This window comes from Enoplosus armatus, chromosome 5, assembly GCF_043641665.1.
Source record: "Enoplosus armatus isolate fEnoArm2 chromosome 5, fEnoArm2.hap1, whole genome shotgun sequence".
Taxonomy (NCBI): Eukaryota; Metazoa; Chordata; class Actinopteri; order Centrarchiformes; family Enoplosidae; genus Enoplosus; species Enoplosus armatus.
In genome coordinates, this window is record NC_092184.1 from 2,780,458 (window position 1) to 2,801,751 (window position 21,294).

The 21,294-nt window shown below is 45.1% G+C and overlaps 3 protein-coding genes across 5 annotated transcripts in view; all 3 read left to right on the forward strand.

Annotated features, from left to right (window-relative positions):
- ulk2 (unc-51 like autophagy activating kinase 2) overlaps positions 1 to 2,704 on the forward strand; it is a 33,593-nt gene extending 30,889 nt beyond the window's left edge. Inside the window, exons 22-27 of the mRNA XM_070905372.1 lie at positions 45 to 286; positions 426 to 604; positions 720 to 838; positions 1,041 to 1,198; positions 1,462 to 1,597; positions 2,104 to 2,704. Of these exons, the coding sequence (XP_070761473.1) occupies positions 45 to 286; positions 426 to 604; positions 720 to 838; positions 1,041 to 1,198; positions 1,462 to 1,597; positions 2,104 to 2,168 (899 nt within the window). The 3' untranslated portion in view covers positions 2,169 to 2,704. The remainder of the gene's footprint in view (positions 1 to 44; positions 287 to 425; positions 605 to 719; positions 839 to 1,040; positions 1,199 to 1,461; positions 1,598 to 2,103) is intronic.
- Positions 2,705 to 5,536: 2,832 nt separating this feature from the next.
- Positions 5,537 to 12,815, forward strand: LOC139284933 (aldehyde dehydrogenase family 3 member A2-like). 2 transcript variants are annotated; one of them, XM_070905306.1, is made up of 11 exons: positions 5,537 to 5,555; positions 6,076 to 6,237; positions 7,016 to 7,247; positions 8,199 to 8,284; positions 8,372 to 8,580; positions 8,753 to 8,870; positions 9,356 to 9,497; positions 10,125 to 10,291; positions 10,413 to 10,512; positions 10,599 to 10,837; positions 12,355 to 12,815. In XM_070905306.1, the coding sequence occupies exons 2-11, from the start codon at positions 6,076 to 6,078 to the stop codon at positions 12,373 to 12,375; spliced, it is 1,476 nt and encodes a 491-aa protein (XP_070761407.1). In that variant the 5' UTR covers positions 5,537 to 5,555; the 3' UTR covers positions 12,376 to 12,815. The 2 variants fall into 2 exon arrangements, with proteins under 2 accessions (XP_070761407.1, XP_070761409.1); XM_070905308.1 differs by having other exon boundaries at positions 10,599 to 10,707.
- Positions 12,816 to 13,200: 385 nt separating this feature from the next.
- Positions 13,201 to 19,811, forward strand: LOC139284942 (aldehyde dehydrogenase, dimeric NADP-preferring-like). Of its 2 annotated transcripts, XM_070905326.1 has the most exons (10): positions 13,201 to 13,262; positions 13,752 to 13,944; positions 14,026 to 14,257; positions 15,690 to 15,775; positions 16,000 to 16,208; positions 17,169 to 17,286; positions 17,382 to 17,523; positions 17,612 to 17,778; positions 17,881 to 17,980; positions 19,207 to 19,811. In XM_070905326.1, the coding sequence occupies exons 2-10, from the start codon at positions 13,789 to 13,791 to the stop codon at positions 19,518 to 19,520; spliced, it is 1,524 nt and encodes a 507-aa protein (XP_070761427.1). In that variant the 5' UTR covers positions 13,201 to 13,262; positions 13,752 to 13,788; the 3' UTR covers positions 19,521 to 19,811. The 2 variants fall into 2 exon arrangements, with proteins under 2 accessions (XP_070761427.1, XP_070761428.1); XM_070905327.1 differs by lacking the exon at positions 13,201 to 13,262 and having other exon boundaries at positions 13,728 to 13,944.
- The last annotated feature ends 1,483 nt before the right edge of the window (positions 19,812 to 21,294 follow it).

Below are 21,294 nucleotides of genomic sequence, written 5' to 3' on the forward strand. Positions count from 1 at the left end.
TATCTCATGATCCTCCGCTCTCCCCCTCCCCGTCCTCATCTCAGTGGGCTCCAACAGTTCGGCCGGCTCCCTGTGCTCCACCAGCGGCCGGGTCTACGTCGGATCTCCTCCAGGCATGGCCATGGGCTCCTCTCCCCCAGGAGGATTTGGGTGCGGGCAGATTGTCCCCGGGGCAGATGGGGCACCTAGCAGCCTGCGTTACGTCCCCTATGGGACCTCCCCTCCCAGCTTGGAGGGGTTCATCACATTTGAAGCCCCTGAGCTGCCTGAGGAGACTCTCATGGAGGTGAGGGGTCTCCTGTTTGGTGTCTGTTTCTCGTCACTTAACAGGAAAATTGATCAATTGGACAACTTCATGAATCCCTTTTATACACTTTTAATCTGCCTTTGTGTTTTACATTTCATCTTTGTCATTCCTGGTACAGCGCGAGCATACCGACACCCTGATGCACCTACGGATGATGCTTTCATTCACCGACTGCGTCCTGGAGATGGCGGCAGTCCGCGCTGGAGGGACGGAGCTCGGCGTGTCGGCCGCCTCCCTCTACCCTCCCCAGGATAGTGTGGTTGTGGACCAGATCAGCCAGCTCAGCAAAGAGTGGGGGTAAGTCTGACTTTATGACAAACTCTGAGGAGGCTCTTTGGTGTTGGAGGTGTTGCTGCAGTGCTGAAGATTTATCCATCCCTCTCATATACTATGGTTGTGCTGCCCCCTACAGGCAGGTGGAGCAGTTGGTGCTCTACATGAAGGCAGCTCAGCTCCTGGCTTCCTCCCTCCACCTGGCCAAGGCTCAGATTAAATCAGCCAAGCTCAATCCTTCCACTGCAGTCAAACAGGGTAAGGACATCTCGGACGCCATCTCCCATTACTTGACTTAAACTGTGACCAGCGCATTAAACTGGAAACAGGGGGACAAACAGGGGGAAAGTAGTAGTAGTAGTAGTTGTAAAAACTTACCTGTGTCTATTAACTAAATAGTGAGAGAAACATGTAACTTGTTGCGCAAAAAATACTAATCCCTCTCCCCGTCCTCTCTCAGTGGTGAAGAGCCTGAACGAGCGTTACAAAAGCTGCATCTCCCTCTGCCGGCGGCTGACTGACAAACTCAACCACTTCTTCTCTGATAAGCAGCGCTTTGTCGACGAGATCAACAGCGTCACCGCGGAGAAGCTCATCTACAATCATGCTGTGGAGATGGTGAGTCTCAGATACACATCTAATCCATCTTCTAGGGCTTTTTTTTTTTTTTATGATTCTCCTTATTTCCACCAAGTTTTTCAAATGACGTGTTTGATAAACGTGCCGCCACGACCTATGCTGGTCAGCCTAGTGACACTGTGTGTCTGCGTGTGTCTGCGTGTGTCTGCGTGTCTGCGTGTCTGCGTGTGTGTGTGTGTGTGTGTGTGTGTGTGTGTGTGTGTGTGTGTGTGTGTGTGTGTGTGTGTGTGTGTGTGTGTCAGGTTCAGTCAGCAGCTCTGGATGAGATGTTCAAGCAGACAGAAGACATAGCCTACCGCTACAGCAAGGCTGCCATGCTGCTGGACGGCCTGTCCAAGATCCTACAGGACCCCACTGACATTGAGAACGTGGTCAAGTGTGAGTACAAACACACACACACACACACACATACACACACAGTCCTACACAATGGGCCTCATGCAAGAAATGAAACAAAAAAGGTTTATTTACCTTTTTATTTTTTAAAAACACCACTACTGACACTGCTAACTGCTGATTTCTGACAGCAGGATTTGAAGCTCTGTGGTGTGAAAGTCGTCCTTGTACTCTTAGGTAACATTTTTGTGAATGAAACTTGTCCACAAAGAGAGCAGAACAGGTTTATAGCAATTTTGGGGGTGGCGTGGTCTCAGCTAATGATCAAACCTCATGAACGGGTGGCATTCGTCAGGCTGAAAGCGATTTTACAATAACTGCAGTTAAGAGAGTTTGCTGAATCTGACTTGGAACACTCGTACGAGCAAACCAAAACAAGGCATGAGGCCCATTGGATCTATTAGACCTGTAGTTTATTCAATAACAATAAGTGTTTGCTTTAATGACTTTTATTAAATATGTTCTTGTTTTGTGTATTTTCCCCTCAGACAAAGCCAGTGTGGACCGCAGGATCTCAGCCCTCTGCTACTGCACTGTCACATTGTACGAGTAGCAGTCCTCACATAAACACACACACACACACACACACACACACACAGAGGGACCATGCCCTAAGACTGTTGGCTGCCATCCTCACAAAGCCGCTGTTCCCTCCTGTAGCAGTTCAAGCACTTTTCATTCGATAGGTTTCACCTGTATTTATCATCAGTTAGTTTTACTGGCTGCATCACGGACTGAGCTGTGACAAGCGACTGATGCACAAACTTACAACCAAAGAGGACTACGGATCCAGAGACAAAAGGCTGAAACCGGATGTGGACACAATGCATGCACTATCGAGTGCATTTTTGTTTCTTATGCTATAATGGTGGAAAACCATCAGATCGATACATATTAAAAAAAAAAACTGATGTCCGTCTTTAAGGATATCATTTGTTTTTTACCGGAAGAAAAAGAGGGTGGACGGGACTATGAGACGGTGTTGTTGGCTTCAAGAGACTCAAGGTCCCCATGAAGCAGTTTGTCTTTTTAAAATCCTGCTTACTATGTGATATCAGTGGTTATTTACTCTGTGTTTAAGTTGTTGTCGTTCTTATTTATTGGTTCAGAAGAACATAGGTGTTTGAGTCTCCTGCCTGTCTTGAAAACCTCAAGTATTGGAGTGGAAGGAAAATGGAAGAAATTAGGAAAAGGCTTACGGCCGATCACTGTAACAGATCCAACTCACAAACAATGCAGACTTTTACATAAAACGCATACTCCTGTTACCGAAACTAGGCAGCCACGTGAGCAAAGGAACCTGTAGATTTGTAGTTGCTTTGTTTTTTATTTTTCTTGTGTTGTTAGCTCAAGCACTTTATTGTGGATTGAGAGGAGGAGACGAGCATCTGTACAAGTTCTGAAGGCGGGGGAAGGGTTTTCACACCTGCTCTGTGTGCAGGCTCAGACATTGAAAAGAAAAGCGGAACTTGAGATCCCCTGCAGAGACCCTCCTCCTGTCGACACTGCAGTGTTGAACAACCAGTCAGGCGCCCCTTTTTAAACCCTGGTGGAGTTAGTTGTGAAACTGAATGGTCATATTAAGTTACCTTAAACAATAAGTTTCATTTTACTAAAATACTACAGCTTTTTATTTTGTCAGTATCTGTAGCTAATTTTTTAACAAAACTTGATGTTTGCAAACTTGTAAATATTTGTATGTGGTGCATGTGATGATTCCTTTCCCCTCTTTTTGGGAGGGTAGCGTGTGTGTGTGTGTGTGTGCGTGTGCGTGCGTGAGAGATCACAGTTTGAGTTTTGGGGGTGTTGATGATGTCATCAGATGCCCTGCCTGTCAGTCAAATAGCACAAATCTTTATATGTACATAGATGACTTTGATACATTTTATTCTTGTCTGCCAAGGGTTTGATAAGGAAACCTATTTTTGGCACAACAGGGGTGTGCCAAAAGAATAAAATATAACTCGTGGCAGCTCCAAAATCTTTGCAGAGAACTCTTTCTACCAGGACTGTTCATCGTCAAGATCAAGACACACATTATTTGTCCAGTGGGAAATATTCTGAAATGAGCGCGATGTTGTCAGATGTCGTACTCACTTTCCAAAATGTTGTGATGCTTGATGCGTCACAATCTGCACTGCCTAGCGTCCACTCAGTCCCTCTGCCTCCCCTCAAGTCGTCTGCTGTGCTCCCAACAGTGTATGTACTGTATGTACGTATGAGTGTGTGTGTGTGTGTGTGTGTTAGTGTGTGTGTGTGTGTGTGTGTGTGTGTATATATATATATAATATACACACACGTGCACTTGCCAGGTGTGCATTAAGGCCAGTAGTGTACAGTTAATGATGGAAAAAGGAGGTGCCTTCTTCTTGTGAAAGCAGACGTAGGCCTACTCCTCTGTACAGGTGTGAATACATTCTTTTTCTGTGTAAAAACAAAATGTGTATAAATGCATTCACAGGCACCCAGCGGTCTCTGGGCCTGTTTCTCTGATGTACTGTTGTTTTTCCCTAGACATATCTGGGTTTCAGTTTCCCTCGTCTTTGTCATGAGCACTCTGAACCACGCGAAGCCTTTTACTGCACACAGAGTGAAGAGGGACAAATGAAGCTAATGGAAACCCACCTGAAATCTTTGCTCTGTACCATTTTGTCCATGGACTGTAACTGAAGATGGACTGTTTCTAGATAAAGCATGGGTACCAAGTCTGCATTTTACCCCCGTAGAACCTCTAGAATCTTGAATGTATGTACCCTGTTGTTTTGCGCCTCTCCAGCTCGACCCGAATGCATTTTGAAGAACCCCGCCATCAGTCACGCCCCCTGAAAATGCAACACTTTCCAAGCACCGATTTTATTTTTTTCTTTTCAAAGAGAAATGTTAATGTTATACTCGTGTCTCTCACTAAGGGGTGTCTCTCTTTGTTCTTTATGGAACACAAATACAGTCTTTGTTATTAAAAAGAGGAAAAAAATAAAGATGTCTTGCTGTGTTTTATTTTTTCAAACTTGGTTATGTGTGGATTTCCCTGGTGTTGAGATTTTGGACGAACTGGATATATATATGACTTATTGTTATATATTATTATATATTCAACAGTATGTTGAATATTAATGTTAGGTACAGTTTTATTGTGCTACATTGAACATACTTATTTGAAACTGCTTCATATTCATTAGATAGAAAATTAAAGCTTGACGGACCAAAACACAAACAAATAAAAAAAAAAAAACTCTAAATAATTTGAAAGTGTGACTTTCCAAAAATTCTATATTGGGCTCCATAAACAAGTAAGATCCTAATGTATAGCCTTCTTCATATCTGTTCTCCAAGCGTCTGATTTTCTGGAAGATGAGTCTGCTGAATATGACCACAACAAATAGAAAAAAAAACAGACAGCTGACCATTCCCAGTCATGAGTGAGTGTCAATTCCTCCATTTTACACAGTTTATGTACAGAGAGAAAATGTGCCTGATAAAAGAGGTGCTTGAAATAATTAAGCATACATAATACATACAATACATACTTACATAATAAATGTAATTATTTTTTTTTAACTTATGAGTGCATATTTCATCATCCTATACATCCTGTTCTAATGGCTGACAGCTAGATATCAAACTTGTGTGCTCTCAGCATTATCAGAGTGCATTTATAAACACTTAAACTCTTGGTGGTTATTAAGATTGGGACAACAGACCACTGCGCCCTTCAGCGGGAGGCTGCGGCCACATCTGTTGATGTTGTTTCACGGAGGGAGGGGCTCTGCTGGTTGTGTTCTATAGTTGATTGGTTATTTCCTTGATTGACACGCGTACAAACCAATCCCTGACGCCGTTTGGCTGTCGCTAGCCGCATGACGTTATTACTTTATAACCAATTAGCTACTAGCGTCAACAATTAATACTAAACCTGGTTACCGGCGAGTGGCTCTGAAAGGTAAAACTTTAATTCCCTATAGCCGGTCTTCAGGTATCGTGTACATAGCTATTAATATCTTATATTTGTCCGTATATTTGCTATAGCTAGCTGTTTGACAACAGTTTTCTATGCTGTTACTGCCGTTAGCAACCAAGCTAAGCCAACCTGGGTGTTATTGGAGTGCGTTATAGTGACGCTGGTGTAAACAAGCCCACTTGCTGCAGTCGACAAAAGCGAGTATTATCGTTATTTCCTCTACAGTACAGTTAGTGGCAGGATGAATTATCTGAACAATATGTGGTTAATGTCATAAATACATTAGCGTGCTCTTTAATCCGTGACATAACGTTAGCTATAGCAGCAGCTAACGTTACAGCACTCGTAAAATGGCCAACTTGTGGTAGAATTAGCTTACAGCCGCCAGCCTAACTATAGTTGACTTTAGGGTTCCGTTAAATCAACCAAAAAAAAAAAGCGAGAGAGGGGTTCAAAGGGTTACATTAGGCGCTTATATGGTTTGTTCATTTTCCCTTTTAAGATGTCCCGAGAACAGCTGGTTGCACAACGGGCCAGGAAATCCTTCCAGACAGGTAAAACCAAACCCCTGGAGTACAGGATCCACCAGCTGAAGAGCCTGCTCCGCTTCATCTCGGAGAGACGGGGGGACATTGCAGATGCTGTCAAAAGGGACCTCGGCAAGGTTGGGTTCAGTCAGAACTTTGCAGGCTTCCAGGATTCTTCTGGGAATCCAGGAAAATGTTGGGATTTTGTGTGCGAGGGTGAGGGTCAGGAAGCCGGATACATAATCCCTGGACGGTCTGGGGACTGTACTAGCAGGCCACTTGGACAGGAATGTATAAGGCTGCCCTAGATTACTCTCTAGTCTATCTGGAACAGCAGCCAAAGAGAGTTTGAAGCTGATTGGGAAAAGTTATTTACAGTCAGGGAGGGAACAGGTCAGAACACAGTGAACAATGGGATTAGAAAACACATGGACACAGAACACAGCCAAATATTCTGTGATGCTGGTCTGCAGTTTTAGTTGGGGATTTTTCTAATTAGTAAATACATGTACCCAAGTTGATTGTACAAACATTCTTACACCAAAGACTATTGAGTATTTTGATTTTTTTTTTTTTTTTAAGACAAAATAGGATTAAAATGCAAATATATAGAGCACAGAGCTGCACGGAACTGAAACATACTGCTAATTACTGTTATGACCACCACCGAAATCATCAAAGTAAGATGTTATTAATCAGAACACGGAACTCATCTTTGGACTTGGTGTTATTTTCCTGCTTCCTCGTTTGGAGAATTGTTCTAATGTCTGATGGGTGGGGTTTAGACTTTGAGGCTAAATGCGGCACATTTACAGTGATGGTGATTCATGTGTTTCTGCTGAGCAGGTCAGTAAACATGAATTAACAAACAGAGTTGGGACGATCACTGGATTTTGTCCCTCCCTGTGCTTGCAGAGTGAACATGGGACCGAGCTGTTTGAGACACTGGGACTGGAGGGGGAGATCAAGCTGGCTATAGAGAAACTGGCTGAGTGGGCGGCTCCGCGGCCGGTAGAGAAGAACCTCCTCACCATATCGGATGAGGTTTACGTGCAGCCGGAGCCTCTGGGAGTGGTGCTCATCATCGGGGCCTGGAACTACCCCTGGGCTGTCACCCTCCAGCCGCTGGTCGGAGCTATCGCTGCTGGTACCAAATACACCCATACACACCCATATGCATCTGCAGATAGTATTGGTGATATTAGAGGTGCATGTGGCGTCGCTACAGAGGCTTCATGTGTAGGCTCTTTTGCTACGTCGTAACGGCCCAAGTATAAATCCAGCTTTTGGGTTGGACCTGTAACATTTCCCTAGCACTTCCAAGACGGTGCAAGCCTGAATTGAATGCTGTCAGAGTAACATAAAGGCTGCAGCATCACGTCAATGTACATCCTGTGCTCAAACACTGTGAATTACTCAGTTTTAAGTTGTTAACGAGTGACGAGTTGACTGATGTCAGATCGGTCAATTACATTTTGCAGTGTGAGGGAAAAGAGGTTAAAGAAATAACATCTTGTACAGTCACAATGATCATCACACCAGCGAAACACTTTACATACAGCATGTGAGCAAATGGGAATTAAATGAGAGCTCCGACTTCATGTCTTAGTTCATTCAGTGCATATATTGTGTGGATGTTATAAAACAGGCAGCCAAATTCGCTGTCTAATAAATTATGAATTTAACAAATAACAACAGGAACTGTGTGTTTGTTCCAAATATTTTTAAAAATCAGTCTCTTAAGAAAGTGAATGCGCTGTTGCACTTTGCTACAGATATCATTTACGTGTGCGCCCGCAAGATAAAGCAGCGTCCTCATAGATGCCTAAATATTTATAGGAGAAATCGGTTTGTTATGGACACTAACATCCCTTTGACACAGTCTCACTCTCAAAATATTCTGGCTAATGTTGGAAATCATTCGTGCTCAGCTAAGTCAGATTTAGGTGGATTCATATATATATATAACAGGTTCAGGAGTATTTTGTTTTGGATTTTTTCCTTTCATCGGCAAGTTCTTTTTTTCTTCTTCACCGCGTAAGTGGTTAAGGATTGTCACCACCATCCTGCCACTGTGTGTCTCTCTTTCCCCTCTCAGGCAATGCAGCAGTAATAAAGCCATCTGAGGTCAGCCCTCACTCTGCCAAGGTCATGGAGGAGCTTCTCCCTCAGTTTCTAGACAAAGTGAGCTTCCTGCTTTGTTCGATATGATACGTAAACTCTTTGTACTTGTACTTTGGGAGTATTAATGACTGCATACACTCTCCCTAGGATCTGTACCCCGTGGTGACAGGGGGAGTGTCGGAGACCCAGGAGCTGCTGAGGCAGAGGTTTGACCACATTTTCTACACAGGAAGCAGCACAGTGGGCAAACTGGTGATGGAGGCGGCGGCTCGCCACCTCACCCCGGTGACCCTGGAGCTGGGAGGGAAGAGCCCCTGCTACATCGACAAGAGCTGTGACATCACCGTCGCATGCCGGTCAGTCTGAACTATGAAATGTTGCGCGAAAAAAATGCTGCCATCACTTGCATGAACTCCATTGTTCTCAAATCCAACACAGTTTGAGTTTTAAAACGTGTGCGATTTTACAACATAAAAGTGTATCTTCAAGGTTGGAGGGTTTTGGCATTCTTTTTCTCTCACAACACAGTCGCATCACATGGGGAAAGTTTGTCAACTGTGGCCAGACGTGCATCGCTCCAGACTACATCCTGTGTGAGCCCTCCATCCAGGGCCGAGTAGTAGAAGAGATCAAGAAGAGCATCAAGGTTGGTTTGAAATGAAGATTTCCATAAAATGGGAATCTGAGAGGTCATTGGAGGAATTTCAGGAGATCAAGACCTCACTAAGGAGTAACTTACTAGGAATAATCTTGATTTGAAAATGTAAAACATGACAATTTGAACATGTTTGAGAACAGCAGCTGTGTGCTATAGAGGCGTTGCATGTGATGTTTGTATAGTTTTCTTTCCCCCAATACTTTTTCCGCAGCGGTAAAGTATCAAGAGCACAATATTACTGCTTACTTACACGAAATAAAACAATAATGTGTTATTTTGTATTGTGTACTTCCCATATTTGAACAGTTGCACCATAGCTGAATACATATTGTTCACTACAGCATGAAGGAAAAGCAGGCCTTAGGAGAGAAATGTTTCCGTGCTTTCCCTCTAGCGATCAATATGTTGTCTTTCATTGTGACATTCCAAGCCACCTGAACACCGTCATTTGTCCTTTCTTCCACCCCTTGCAGGAGTTTTACACAGATAATCCAAAAACCTTTGAGGACTACGGACGCATTGTTAACCAGCGGCACTTTAAGAGGGTCATGGCTCTCATGGAGGGGAGCACAGTTGCTGTTGGTGGAGACAGTGATGAGTCCCAGTGCTACATAGGTACGTGGCGTGTTTGAGCAGCTGGTCGCTAAAAAGCATTTGTGCTGTACGCCGGGCTGCAATCATCTAAAGTTGTGTAAACTGAACTGACCTGTGGTGGTGGTGGTTAGCTCAGCTGATGGCTTTTCTTCATATTTTGTTGGTGGTCGCCCATATGGTGTCGAAAGTTCCTGTGCTCAGCGACAATAAAGCTTAAAGGAATACTCCAGTGGTTACCCTGTTGTGCGGCCAGAAAAAAAATCTAAATGTCTGCAGAATCTTGTAATACTAATAATAATGAAACAGGATTTTGGGGGGTTTTATCTCTTGTGACGAAGAAAGCATTCAATATGTTATCCTTTAAGTTGTTGAATCTCGTAACCTAAACTGATGGGTGAAGGCGCAGGTGAAAACAACCTCATTATCCCTCCTGCCAAACCCCCTCTCCTCTCTCATCACACATGAGAAGTGTCAATTAGCTGTATCCATAACATTTATAGAATACACAAATAGTCTATTTCTTGCCAGGACACTTACAACAGGCAACCATATAACACTACACTACCTGTATGTTGTTTCTCCACTGCGCGTAATGCGACGTAAATACATCTTGGCCTGTACTCGTCCTCTAACTCGTTTTCCTTGCAGCCCCCACTGTGTTGAAGGATGTGACGAGGGAAGCCAAAGTGATGAAGGAGGAGATCTTTGGGCCTCTGCTGCCCATCATCGCGGTGAGCGGTGTAGACGAGGCCATCCAGTTTATCAATGAGAGAGAGAAGCCCCTGGTTGTATACGTCTTCTCCCACGACAACAAGGTAAACGCATCACCAACAGACGTGCTTGTCTCCGGTTATTCAAGTTAGCGTTGAAATATTGGAAAGTGCTACGATGTCGTTTGATGCTCTGTTTGACCGCCTCTCCCCGCCTGGTAAACAGCTGATCAAAAGGGTGATCGCTGAGACGTCCAGTGGAGCTCTGCTGGCTAATGACTGTCTGGTGCACTTCACTGTTAGCGCTCTGCCCTTTGGAGGAGTTGGTGAGTGTATAACAGTCGAGCTGACCTGCATCTGTTTCCATATGGAGGAGTAAAGCCGACTCATCCTCCCGCCTCTCTTCTCTCAGGGAACAGCGGTATGGGCTGTTACCACGGCCGGCACAGCTTTGACCAGCTCAGCCACCTGCGCAGCTGTCTGATCAAGCAGCTGAAGATGGAGGGAGTCAACAGCATGCGGTACCCACCCCACACCGCCAAAAAGCTGGGCTGGGCTCGGTTCTTTCTGCTCAAGCAGGTCAACGTGTGCAGGCTGCAGCGCATGTCACTGCTGGTCATGTTGGCCGGCTTGGCAGCATTCATGGTGCAGGTAAAGGAACTACAATATACCAACCCGGTCCTAATAGGAATAAAAGCTATCGTTTTGATGTCAGTGATGTTTTCTTGGGAAGAAGTATCCAATTTGTTACTAATTATTGGGAGATTAGAGACGAAGTTCTGGGACATTTATGTGAGGTCAGTTAGTTGCGTTCGGTTTCTAAATAGTTTTCCAGAAGAGCTACCTAGAAAGAAGCTCTGCATTTAATCCCAAGTAAATTCTTCGTTAATTACTGGACACTTTATTCTCTGTGTTTGTTGAAAGTCAATGCTTGCCTGCAGACTAATTGTCATTTTTTTGGAACAACAAGCCGGTCACACAGGTGTCCCAAGAAAAAGCTAAAAAATCTCTCTCACGCCATGAGTTTAGTAATCAACCCAAGTGCCAGAGACGAATGACGACGGCAGTAACGTAACACTTCTGTTGCCTTTCACTAGAAAAGTCATCTCATGACACTTTACAAATAGAGCAGGTCTAGACCGTACTCGTGTATTTCCAGACAAGTAGTAAGATGATGTGTTTTTAATAGTTTTTGGACATCAATGGAGCTCTATGGATATCCACGCTCCCAATACTTGTTAGTAGATCAATTCACTGTTGGTTTTGCTCTTTTCATGGGATTTGTTGACAATAAGAAAACCATAGAATATTACCAGACTTGTACTTTTAAGCTCTTCTCGTTCACCTTTTAGGACCAGGTTTTCTCCGCCCGAGCACATAAAACGTACGCTATCTGCACGTGTGCTCGGCGTCTTTACGCCATGACAGGTGATCTGACGTAGCCCGCTGCTAGATGCCACATGGGCCACGCGTGTTGCCCAACAGCCGTTAGATGTCACTAATGACTTGTCTTCCAGAACAGGATGTTGTTAGCCTGTAAGTGCTCCGTTCATTGTTAATCATTCTCACACTTCTGCTGTCCCATTGTCTCACCTGAGGTTCAAACTGTCTCTGTGCAGTAGTAATCAGTGCTGGCAGGAGGGGGCGGGAGGGAGAACGACTGACAGGTTTATATTCACCTTAATAGCGGGAAGCATTTATGTTTTACACAACAGTTGTGCTTCATGAAGCAATGGGAAAAAGTGTTTTGCTTTTGAAGAGAGATGTTTTAACAGTGGGGTATTTGTGTGACGAGTGTTTACAGCCTTTTAAATACTGACAAATTTTTCCCAAGATAACCAGATATGACCCCCCCCCCCCACCACCACCACATACCCACAATCCTACAGGCCTGTACCCTCATACAACAATGGCTTTGTCTCTGGCAGACAATGTGTGGTGTTGTCCAGGAAATCTAACCACATAATGCCCCCTCATCTGCCCTCCTTTTAATTACCCAGCATGCTTCGCTCGCCTCTGCTAAATGGCCCCCTTTGTTGTGGTCCATCCCACCACCTTTGTTGACATCCACACTCGCTGTGCTTCTGCGAACAGTTAAGCTATCTGTTATCGCTGTGCTTGCAACAGTTTGGACCGGCCTCTTTACCCTCTCGTCATGTTTCTCGCAGAGGTTCCTGCGATCGGGCTGAGGGGCAGAAGTCCAACCCCTGCAGGTGATCCCGGGACAGCCACGTGGACTCAAGTACCGGTCCATATAATTTCTCATTCATGCAGACATATTTTGACTCACTCACGTCCTTTGGAAAAAAAAAAAAGGACCTTTCACTACTGACTTTTATTGTTTTACATCAATTTTATAGCAATGTAGTCTTATTAGTCATGTTTTAGTTGAACCTGGGGAATGGAGATTTTAACATGTAGATTCCATCATCCCATCACTGCCAGTGGAACTGGCGGCTGGCAGTGACGCAGCGACTCATTTCACCACACAACGGAAATCAGTGCACTCACAAGACTGCCTTCAAGCATGGTGATCCATCACAGTGAATAACATATGTCTGCTCTTGTTTGTGCCAGTTCTTGATAACATTTGATTGTGATCCATACTTTCTGCAATTAAACATCAACCCCCCCCCCCCCCCCCCAAGAAAATTGTTGACTTTGTTGTGATTTATGAGTTTGGAAAAAGATGAATATCTCAACAATGGCATATTATTAACAAGATCCCAAGGTCGCTGTCATTTATGACGTGGCTGCTGTGACTCATGTGCTGTTATTACGGCACATTGACCTCCATGAGGGGAAAGAAAATGTGTGTGTGTGTGTGTGTGTGTGTGTGTGTGTGTGTGTGTGTGTGTGTGTGTGTGGGGGGGGGGGTGGGGGGGGGCTTTTTACAGTGGGTAAGCTGATCCCGGAGCAGCCTGACCGATGAACAGTGTCAGTGTACAGTGAGACTCGCCCAGTCAGTCAGTCAGTCAGTCAGCCCGCCCCGCAGCGTGTCGGACATCTGAACCGCGGAATACTGGACTAATATTTCACGGAGAGTCCGCTGGATGCGCGTTTGAGCTGATCCCAGGTAAGCCCACACTTTTCACTCACGCAGTCCCCGCGACGGGAGCGCAGAATAGAACGAGGCGAAGGAGTTGAGTTTCCTCCGTGCCTGTCCCTGTGTCGGTCGCCCACCTTCCCTCGCAGATGCCTTCACTGAGCAGACCTGGATCCGGTGACTTCTGCTCCTCTTTCAGTTGTTTTGTTTTGCATGTGCATGTGTTGTTGTTGTTGTTGTTGTTGTTATCATTAGGCATCACTAATAATGATGACTGAACGAGAGACTGTTAAGCGACCAGGTTGACTTGCTGTTGTGTTCCCTTATAGTTCATGCGGGCCAAGTCAAGTTCTTGTCCCCAAAACAGGTTTTGGCCCAGCCCTGCTGGATTGTGCAGAAAGTAGACCAGGACATTTTGACAGCTCCTCTTTAAATCTGAAAAGAGCACGGCTCGACTCCTGCTTGCGGCTACCGTTGCGTGTTCCGAACAGAGAAGTCCTTACATGTGTGTGTCCACAGGTCCACGCAGGCTCTTCTGTGTCCCCCAGCCGTCTGTATGGAGAGGCAGGCGGCGCAGCGGGCCAGGGAGGCCTTCCTGAGCGGCAGGACTCGGCCCGTGGAGTTCAGGCTGCAGCAACTTCACGCCCTGCAGAGGATGATCACGGAGAAAGAGACCGAGATCTCCACCGCTCTCAAACAGGACATCAACAGGGTGAGTGGAGGCACAGCACGCCGCTGCATGGAAACGTGTCGCGCATGTGCAAACGCGCTGAGTGTTCTGGGTGTCCCGCAGAGCCAGTACGACACGCCGCTCCTGGAGCTGATAGGCATCGAGAATGAGATCAAGCTGGCGACGGAGAAACTGGCAGAGTGGGCGGCTCCGCGGCCGGTTGAGAAGAACCTCCTCACCATATCAGATGAGGTGTACGTCCAGCCGGAGCCCCTGGGAGTGGTGCTCATCATCGGGGCCTGGAACTACCCTTGGGCCCTCACCCTCCTGCCCCTGGTTGGAGCCATCGCTGCTGGTAGGTGACCTCCCCGTCTCCAGCAGATGTAGTCAAGTGGACCTCCATCGCCACTGTGCACAGTTCTCCAAATTCAATTTCTGTCTTTTTTTTTTTGGTGACAATGCCAGAACCCACAGGAACGGATTCTGAAGGCCCTGCACGTCCACACCTGTTCCCGGTCATTGCTGATTAGATTTATGTGAGGTCATCAAAGTCCATGTACTAATAAAAAATGGTGAAGGTGTGGTTGTCACACGTAAACCTGTGCAACACAACCAACGGACTGTACACCAATTATTAGGGGGGGAGGTCAGAAAAGGGGGAGGGTTATGTACTGCATCATAACAAACAGTTAATTTGGCCTATATTACAATTCAGTTTCAGCCTCTTGTTATGCTTTCCATTGATTTGGAAATTGCTATATAATAGATATAATAATAGACCATCTTAAATTCTTTGTGCTTTTTTTTTGTTATAATGGTGGAAAGAGTTGTACCAACCAATTATAATATTATAATAATACCATTTCACTAATATAGTATCACATTTCACATATTTGGGGGCATGGGGTAGTAAATGGTAGAGTCCAAATAACATTTCTCCATTTAAGCAGTGTGGGGTTTTTTTTCTCCAAACTTTAAAGCTGCACTAGTGAATAATTCTGCAATACAAAAACGTGAACGTTTATGAGGAAAATCAGGGTTCAAGAGGTTTTTTTTGACGTCTGCAGGCCTATTCCAGATAGTCTCCTGCTATCAAACAGAAGACTTCAAGAGAAATAGCAAATGCTTATAAAAGCATTTACGTCAGGGTGGTCTGGGTGAACGGATTATTAGGTTTTTGAAATGTAGTTTGACTTTTGTCGTCAAAATGGAATAAATAGTGGTTAATTAATGTCTAACAGTATAGAATCTCTTTAACTCCTTTGTTAAAACCTTTGTTTTTTTTTGGTTAAGGTGAAATGCGTGAGTAACGTTAAGGTGTAAGACAAAGAAAAATGATTCTTTTACCTTATCAATTTTGCATCATGGTGTTAATTATCGTTATTATTAAGTTGGGCCTATATCTAATGTTAACAGGCCTGACGTCCGCCATGTTTACAAAGCCAGGGAAAATTCAGGCACTGTATTAAGCAATTGAAGCGATTCTCGCTTTATATTAACGGGTATGTCCGTAGATTAAGAGACGATGAGAGTTTTCACCCCTTTTTTTTGGATAAATAATATAATACATGAACACCTTATTGAAGGGATAATTGTCAGATATTGAGAGAACAGTCATGTCCTGCTTATAAAGATATCAGTTTGATATGCACGTCAGTCAAACTTGCATTTTGCAGCACAGGTTTGAGAGAACGACTCAGCCCTGCATTCCCGGCCTCCCACTCGCCCGCTCTCCGTCACCCAGTGATCTCATTCCGTTCACAGGAACCTGTGTTCTCTCCCCGCAGGCAACGCAGCTGTGGTGAAGCCGTCCGAGCTCAGCGAGTACTCGTCCCTCCTCCTCCGGGCTCTGCTGCCTCGCTATCTGGACAAGGTCTGAACACCGGCTGCTATTGTTGATGGAATAATGTTCCAAGCTGCTGTAACGCCAAAGCCTTGTACCAACACAAGTACAGTACATCACGGATATATCCGGGGACTCCCTCCATCAGCAGGGACTGCTTTATAGCTTGATTAGTTACCCAGAGTAGTTGACTTTAACGTATATTTTTCTGATAACAGAGTATGATACAGCACAACTTTGCTGTTCATTTCCAGGATCTGTACCCAGTCGTGACAGGTGGGGTGTCAGAGACCCAGGAGCTGCTGAGGCTCAGGTTCGATCACGTCTTCTACACAGGGGGCAGCGCGGTGGGTAAACTGGTGATGGAGGCGGCGGCTCGCCACCTCACCCCGGTGACCCTGGAGCTGGGAGGGAAGAGCCCCTGCTACATCGACAAGAGCTGTGACATCAGAATTGCCTGCCGGTAACGCACCACCCGTCAAATTATCCCGCGTCACCGATCAGGGGTCAGACACGGAGCTGAATACAGGGCAACGTACCTTGTGGTTTCAGCAATGTGGCCTCATGGTCTGTACAGCACCGTGTACATGACTGAGCCCGTGGAGGTTTAGCACTTTAACCAAAGAGGGCAAAGAGGCGGCAGCTTCAACACAGCTACTATGCCTGCGGTCGTGTTTACTGTTAGTGTATGCTGCAAGTGTTAGCATGAAACCTACTACCACTGAACGCAGTGTATGTGAAGTGTTGCCATGGAGTCCAAAATAACCGAACAGCAGTGATACTGATGAAGTGTTATTATGGAATACTGAAGTGAATGAGCCATTGGGGATTTTGGTATCAGTGGTTCGCAGCTCTTAAAGGCCCATGCTGATGGTTTTTTTTGCATATTTTAGTCAAAAGGCTTATACTTGACTTGATTTCCTACCTTATATTATACCAATGTGCTAAGACAAAAATACCTGAGACTTGAAGCCTGCCGAAGAATCTGTTGCCATTATTTTTGTCGGACTACATCTAGTATTAGTAAGAAAGCTGTTTTAACACCGTATTTTTTGCACAAAAAACAAACAAACAAACAAGCTAAGTCACACAGCCCTCTTTACCAAATTCATGTTTGTGTTTTCTGAATTTTATCTGCAATAATTCTTCGGTGACCAAAACAAGATGTTGGTGCCCAGTTCTAAAAAGCACTGGGATGGTTTACTGTATCTCAAGCAAGATTCAAATCTGTGCAAGTCATCCTTTTTAAAGTGTAGTAAAATGTGAAGGAAACAAGTGGCTGCTTGGAAGGTAAAAGATTAATGGTGGTTGGAAATGTGTTCACATTTGTGGTGCGAGAGGATAGGTCATACAAACCACTGTACATTCGTGTAAAATGAGCGTGACCAACACTGTGAATTTGATCTTCCATACCTGTGCTCAGTCGCATCACGTGGGGAAAGTTTGTCAACTGCGGTCAGACGTGCATCGCCCCAGACTACATCCTGTGTGAACCCTGCATCCAGGGCCGAGTGGTGGAATGCATCCGTCAGACTCTGCTGGTACCGTCCTTTAAACCTGCCCGAGCGGCACACCTCAGTGTAAATGAAACGGCACAGCCCGGAGGTTTTACTGAGACCTTTTTGATCCGTCCCAGGAATTCTACGGCGCTGATCCCAAATGTTCACCAGACTACGGCCGAATCATCAACCAGCGTCATTTCAACAGAGTCATGGGTCTGATGGAGGGCTACACTCCTGTGGTGGGAGGACAGAATGACGCCTCGCAGCGCTACATTGGTAGGAAGACGCGGTGAGGCTGTGAGAGTTAAAGTATCGTCTTGAAATCTACATTTCTGTTTCATGAACATTGATGTTGCTCATGCAGCCCCAACAGTGCTGAAGGACGTGCCCCCTCACTCCAGGCTGATGCAGGAGGAGATCTTCGGCCCCCTGCTGCCCATAGTGGCCGTGAGTGACATGGATGATGCCATCCGCTTCGTCAACGAGAGAGAGAAACCCCTGGCCCTCTACATCTTCTGCTCCGACAAGAAGGTGAGAGGAAACGGCGGGTTAGCGGGGAGATTTAAAACGTGTTTCGGTGTTGGGAAAACTCTCCTTTACCTTTCTCGTTTCTGCTCCTCGGGTCTCTCGAAGGCGGTGAAAAGGATGATTGAGGAGACCTCAAGTGGAGGAGTGACGGTCAACGACGTCATGATGCACTACACGCTCAGCTCCCTCCCGTTTGGTGGTGTTGGTAAGACTGACTCAGTGCATCATTGTCTGTGTGTTCACTTCATCATGGGGGCACGGCATGGCTGGGTCCGCCCGTTAGGCTGGCCTTAGGGCCTTTTCCCTTTAGCACTCAAACAAGGTGACATTAAAGGACACATTTGAGAATTTGTTCACAAGAGAACCTGAATGGTGGAGATGATGCTGTTGGATAATACCAGCTTGTGCTCTGGGAACTTATGATGGACGCTGTTCGCTGTTTTCAAATATTTATAGCCTTATAATTAATCAATAAATCAAGAAAAGAATTGACAGATTAATCGATAATAAAATTGAAGGCTTGGCTGAAAGGAAAAGATGACAAAGATGATGAAATTGTAAACGATATTGGCTGTGGACGAGATTGATCCATGGACAGAGGAAAAAAATAAATCAATGAAAGTAAATGACAACAAAATGCCACGATGCACCGGAGTTACAGGCTCTGTTCAGATTAAGTAATCTTGCAACCATTTCAGTTAACTAACTATTCCCATGACAGTAGTCGATGGAAACTGGTTCGAAATTTAACACTTAAAGCTGCATTAATGGATTTCTGGCCACTAGGGTGCAGAAAAAACATCGAAAAACTTTTGATGTAGTGGAAGTGTAGAAACACAACATTAGCATATGATCATCAAGTTGTTTTGGCACATGTGTTGGCAAGTGGTGGTTTATTCACAGATTCAGCAGACACAGAGCAACGTTAGCATTCATTTGGAGCTACGTTTGTTTCGGCCTGACAAATATAAGTCTTAATATTCGCTCTGTTTTTGGTCTCCACCGAGTCCTGAGGGAAAGATCTGGCTGTTTACCTGCTAAATGCTGCACTGCGCCTGTCTGCTGTTTGGTGCTGGGCGGCTAGTTTTTCACTGGAAACAGCTGCCTGCTGCTGGAAACGACACAAAACAGTAGTTGTGCTCCGTCAAACCAAAACAACAAGCTAAAAGACACTATAAAGCTCTGTTGAGCTGAGGGTAACTGCAGTGTTGGTGATAATATGTCTCTGTGTGTCCAGCGGTCCAGCGTAGAAAGCATTGATAAGGACTGTAGTTCAGAGGAAACTGGACCAGCTTTAGATATTAAAAAAAGTGGTTTCAGATCTTATGCTATGCTGTCCTTTAGTATGAAGCGCCACACACTGGTTGAACATTTCAAAACGTTTTTTAATTGGAAAAGAATTGACTTCAGACTTGTTTGGGACCTCTCCAGGTCAGAGTGGTATGGGCCGCTACCACGGTAAACACACCTTTGACCAACTGAGCCACCAGAGGGCGTGCCTGGTCCGCTCTCTGGGCATGGAGAGCGTCAACCTGGCCAGGTACCCTCCTCAGGACCGCCGGCGGGCGCGCCGGGTGCGGATGGCCCTCAAGTCACCCCTGATCGACATGTCCAAGAGGACGTTCATCTGGGCCGTCGTTGCCACCATCATCGGCCTCGGCCTGTTCATCACCCTGCTGGTCATCCTGCTCATAGCTGCAGGCCTCAACTGCACCTGCTGGTACTGGAGAGGCTTTTATAACTAGAGACACAGCGACGTCCCTTTGTGAAATCTGTCCAAAGAAGAAACAGTGCCTGCTGCAACCATTTCCACGTTAAGAACCCATCTGGACACACTTTGAATCCTGTTTTGTATTCAGATATTTCAAAGATAAAGAATAGGATAACCCTTTGATCTAACTTTTTTTTTTTGCTGTGTGTCCATTTTGTATCAGATGTCGTCCTTCAGCGATGAGTAAAAAAAAAAAAAAAGACACTTACAGTAATCCACAGATAAAACGTGTATGTATTTTGCTTGTATTGTTCCAGAATAAAAGATTTGTTGATATATTATCATCATGCAATTGTATTTCTTCTATTTTTCTTCTTCTTCAAGCAATACTTAACATTAAAGCTGCAGTTTCTATAAAATAAATGAATGCTGCAAGTGCAACTGTCCCTAAATGGACAGTTTATGATGAAGTATGTGAGACACAGTAACAGCAATACATCTGGGCAGGTGTGTTTCTGTCCAAGTAGTTCCTCCTCCACAGTTACAGTATAATGGAATCATACATACTTGGACAACTAATGGGGATCCCAATAAACAACAACAGCAGTCCCGTGTGTGGCTGCTAGATGGCAGCAGAGAGCTAAAAAAAAAACAAAACCACTTAAAGAGAGCCATCAAACCCACTCTTTATTAAAGGAGCTGAAATGTAAAGACTTGGTTGACTTCAAAACGGGTCAAATCACGTACAAAACAAAAATCAATCATCGCCAAGTAGCATCCAAAAGCTGCCTCAAATGAGAGAAAGTCAACATGTTTCGAAATAAATCTAAAATCTAAGAGTGTTTGGGGGACCAACTCCACGGAGATCAAGGTGAGGAACGGAGCCAACGTGGTGACTTCATGTTCCACAAACATAAAGCGAGATCTATGAAAGCGTTCTCATCAATACTGACTTACACCGTGTCGAGCTTGCTCCGGAAAAGCATTTTGATGCATTTGTGATGGTAAAAAGGCAAATTCTCAACCGCCGACTATACAGACCACAGCATCCCGAGTGACAGCCGTAACACATCATGACAAACCTAATGTGCTCCAGTTAGCCCGTCGTAATTTGGGCAAAGCACATTCAAGCCCTGTTAAAACGAGCACCCCATTAGCGTCAGGCCCTCCCTGTTCCCCTGAGATGCTCCGCTAAGCTCTAAACTGACAGCTTTATCACTTAAACTGGCCCGTGGATATCCAGGCCTTCAGCTTGTAAACCAGCATAAAGGAAACAGCTGCCATCTCAGCACCCTGCTTCAGCTCTAACAGGCTCACTTCTGTTGTACCGAAGTCCCCGAGGCCTAAATAACTGTTGCATAACTACAGTGGAGTCAGATTGTTGACTTGGCCTGGACATTAAATCAGTCAGAGGCGCCGGTCCGCAGGAAAACAATGGACTGCAAGTTTCTACATCTGCAATAGTTTAGGGGATGACTTTAAAGGTCCAATCGGTAAAGATTTGTACTGCCTGGCGCTACGAAATGACTGTAACGAATCAGTAGGGGGTTGATATAGTAGGTTTGATTCAATTGCCGACAAATAGCCTGAGCAGCAGACCATCAGTGCTGCGCCACATTTCAGTGCTTTTGGAACAGCCTGAGGTGTTGGAGCCGTTGGTTCAGCAGGGCGCTGAAAATGCTGCAGAGAGATTTTTGGTCCTCACGCAGACTCGTGGGGTACATTTTTCAGCCACACACTCATTCTGTCAACCTCTTCAGCGGTCCGATGTCACCAAGGACATTGACTTAAGTACTGTACTACAGTAC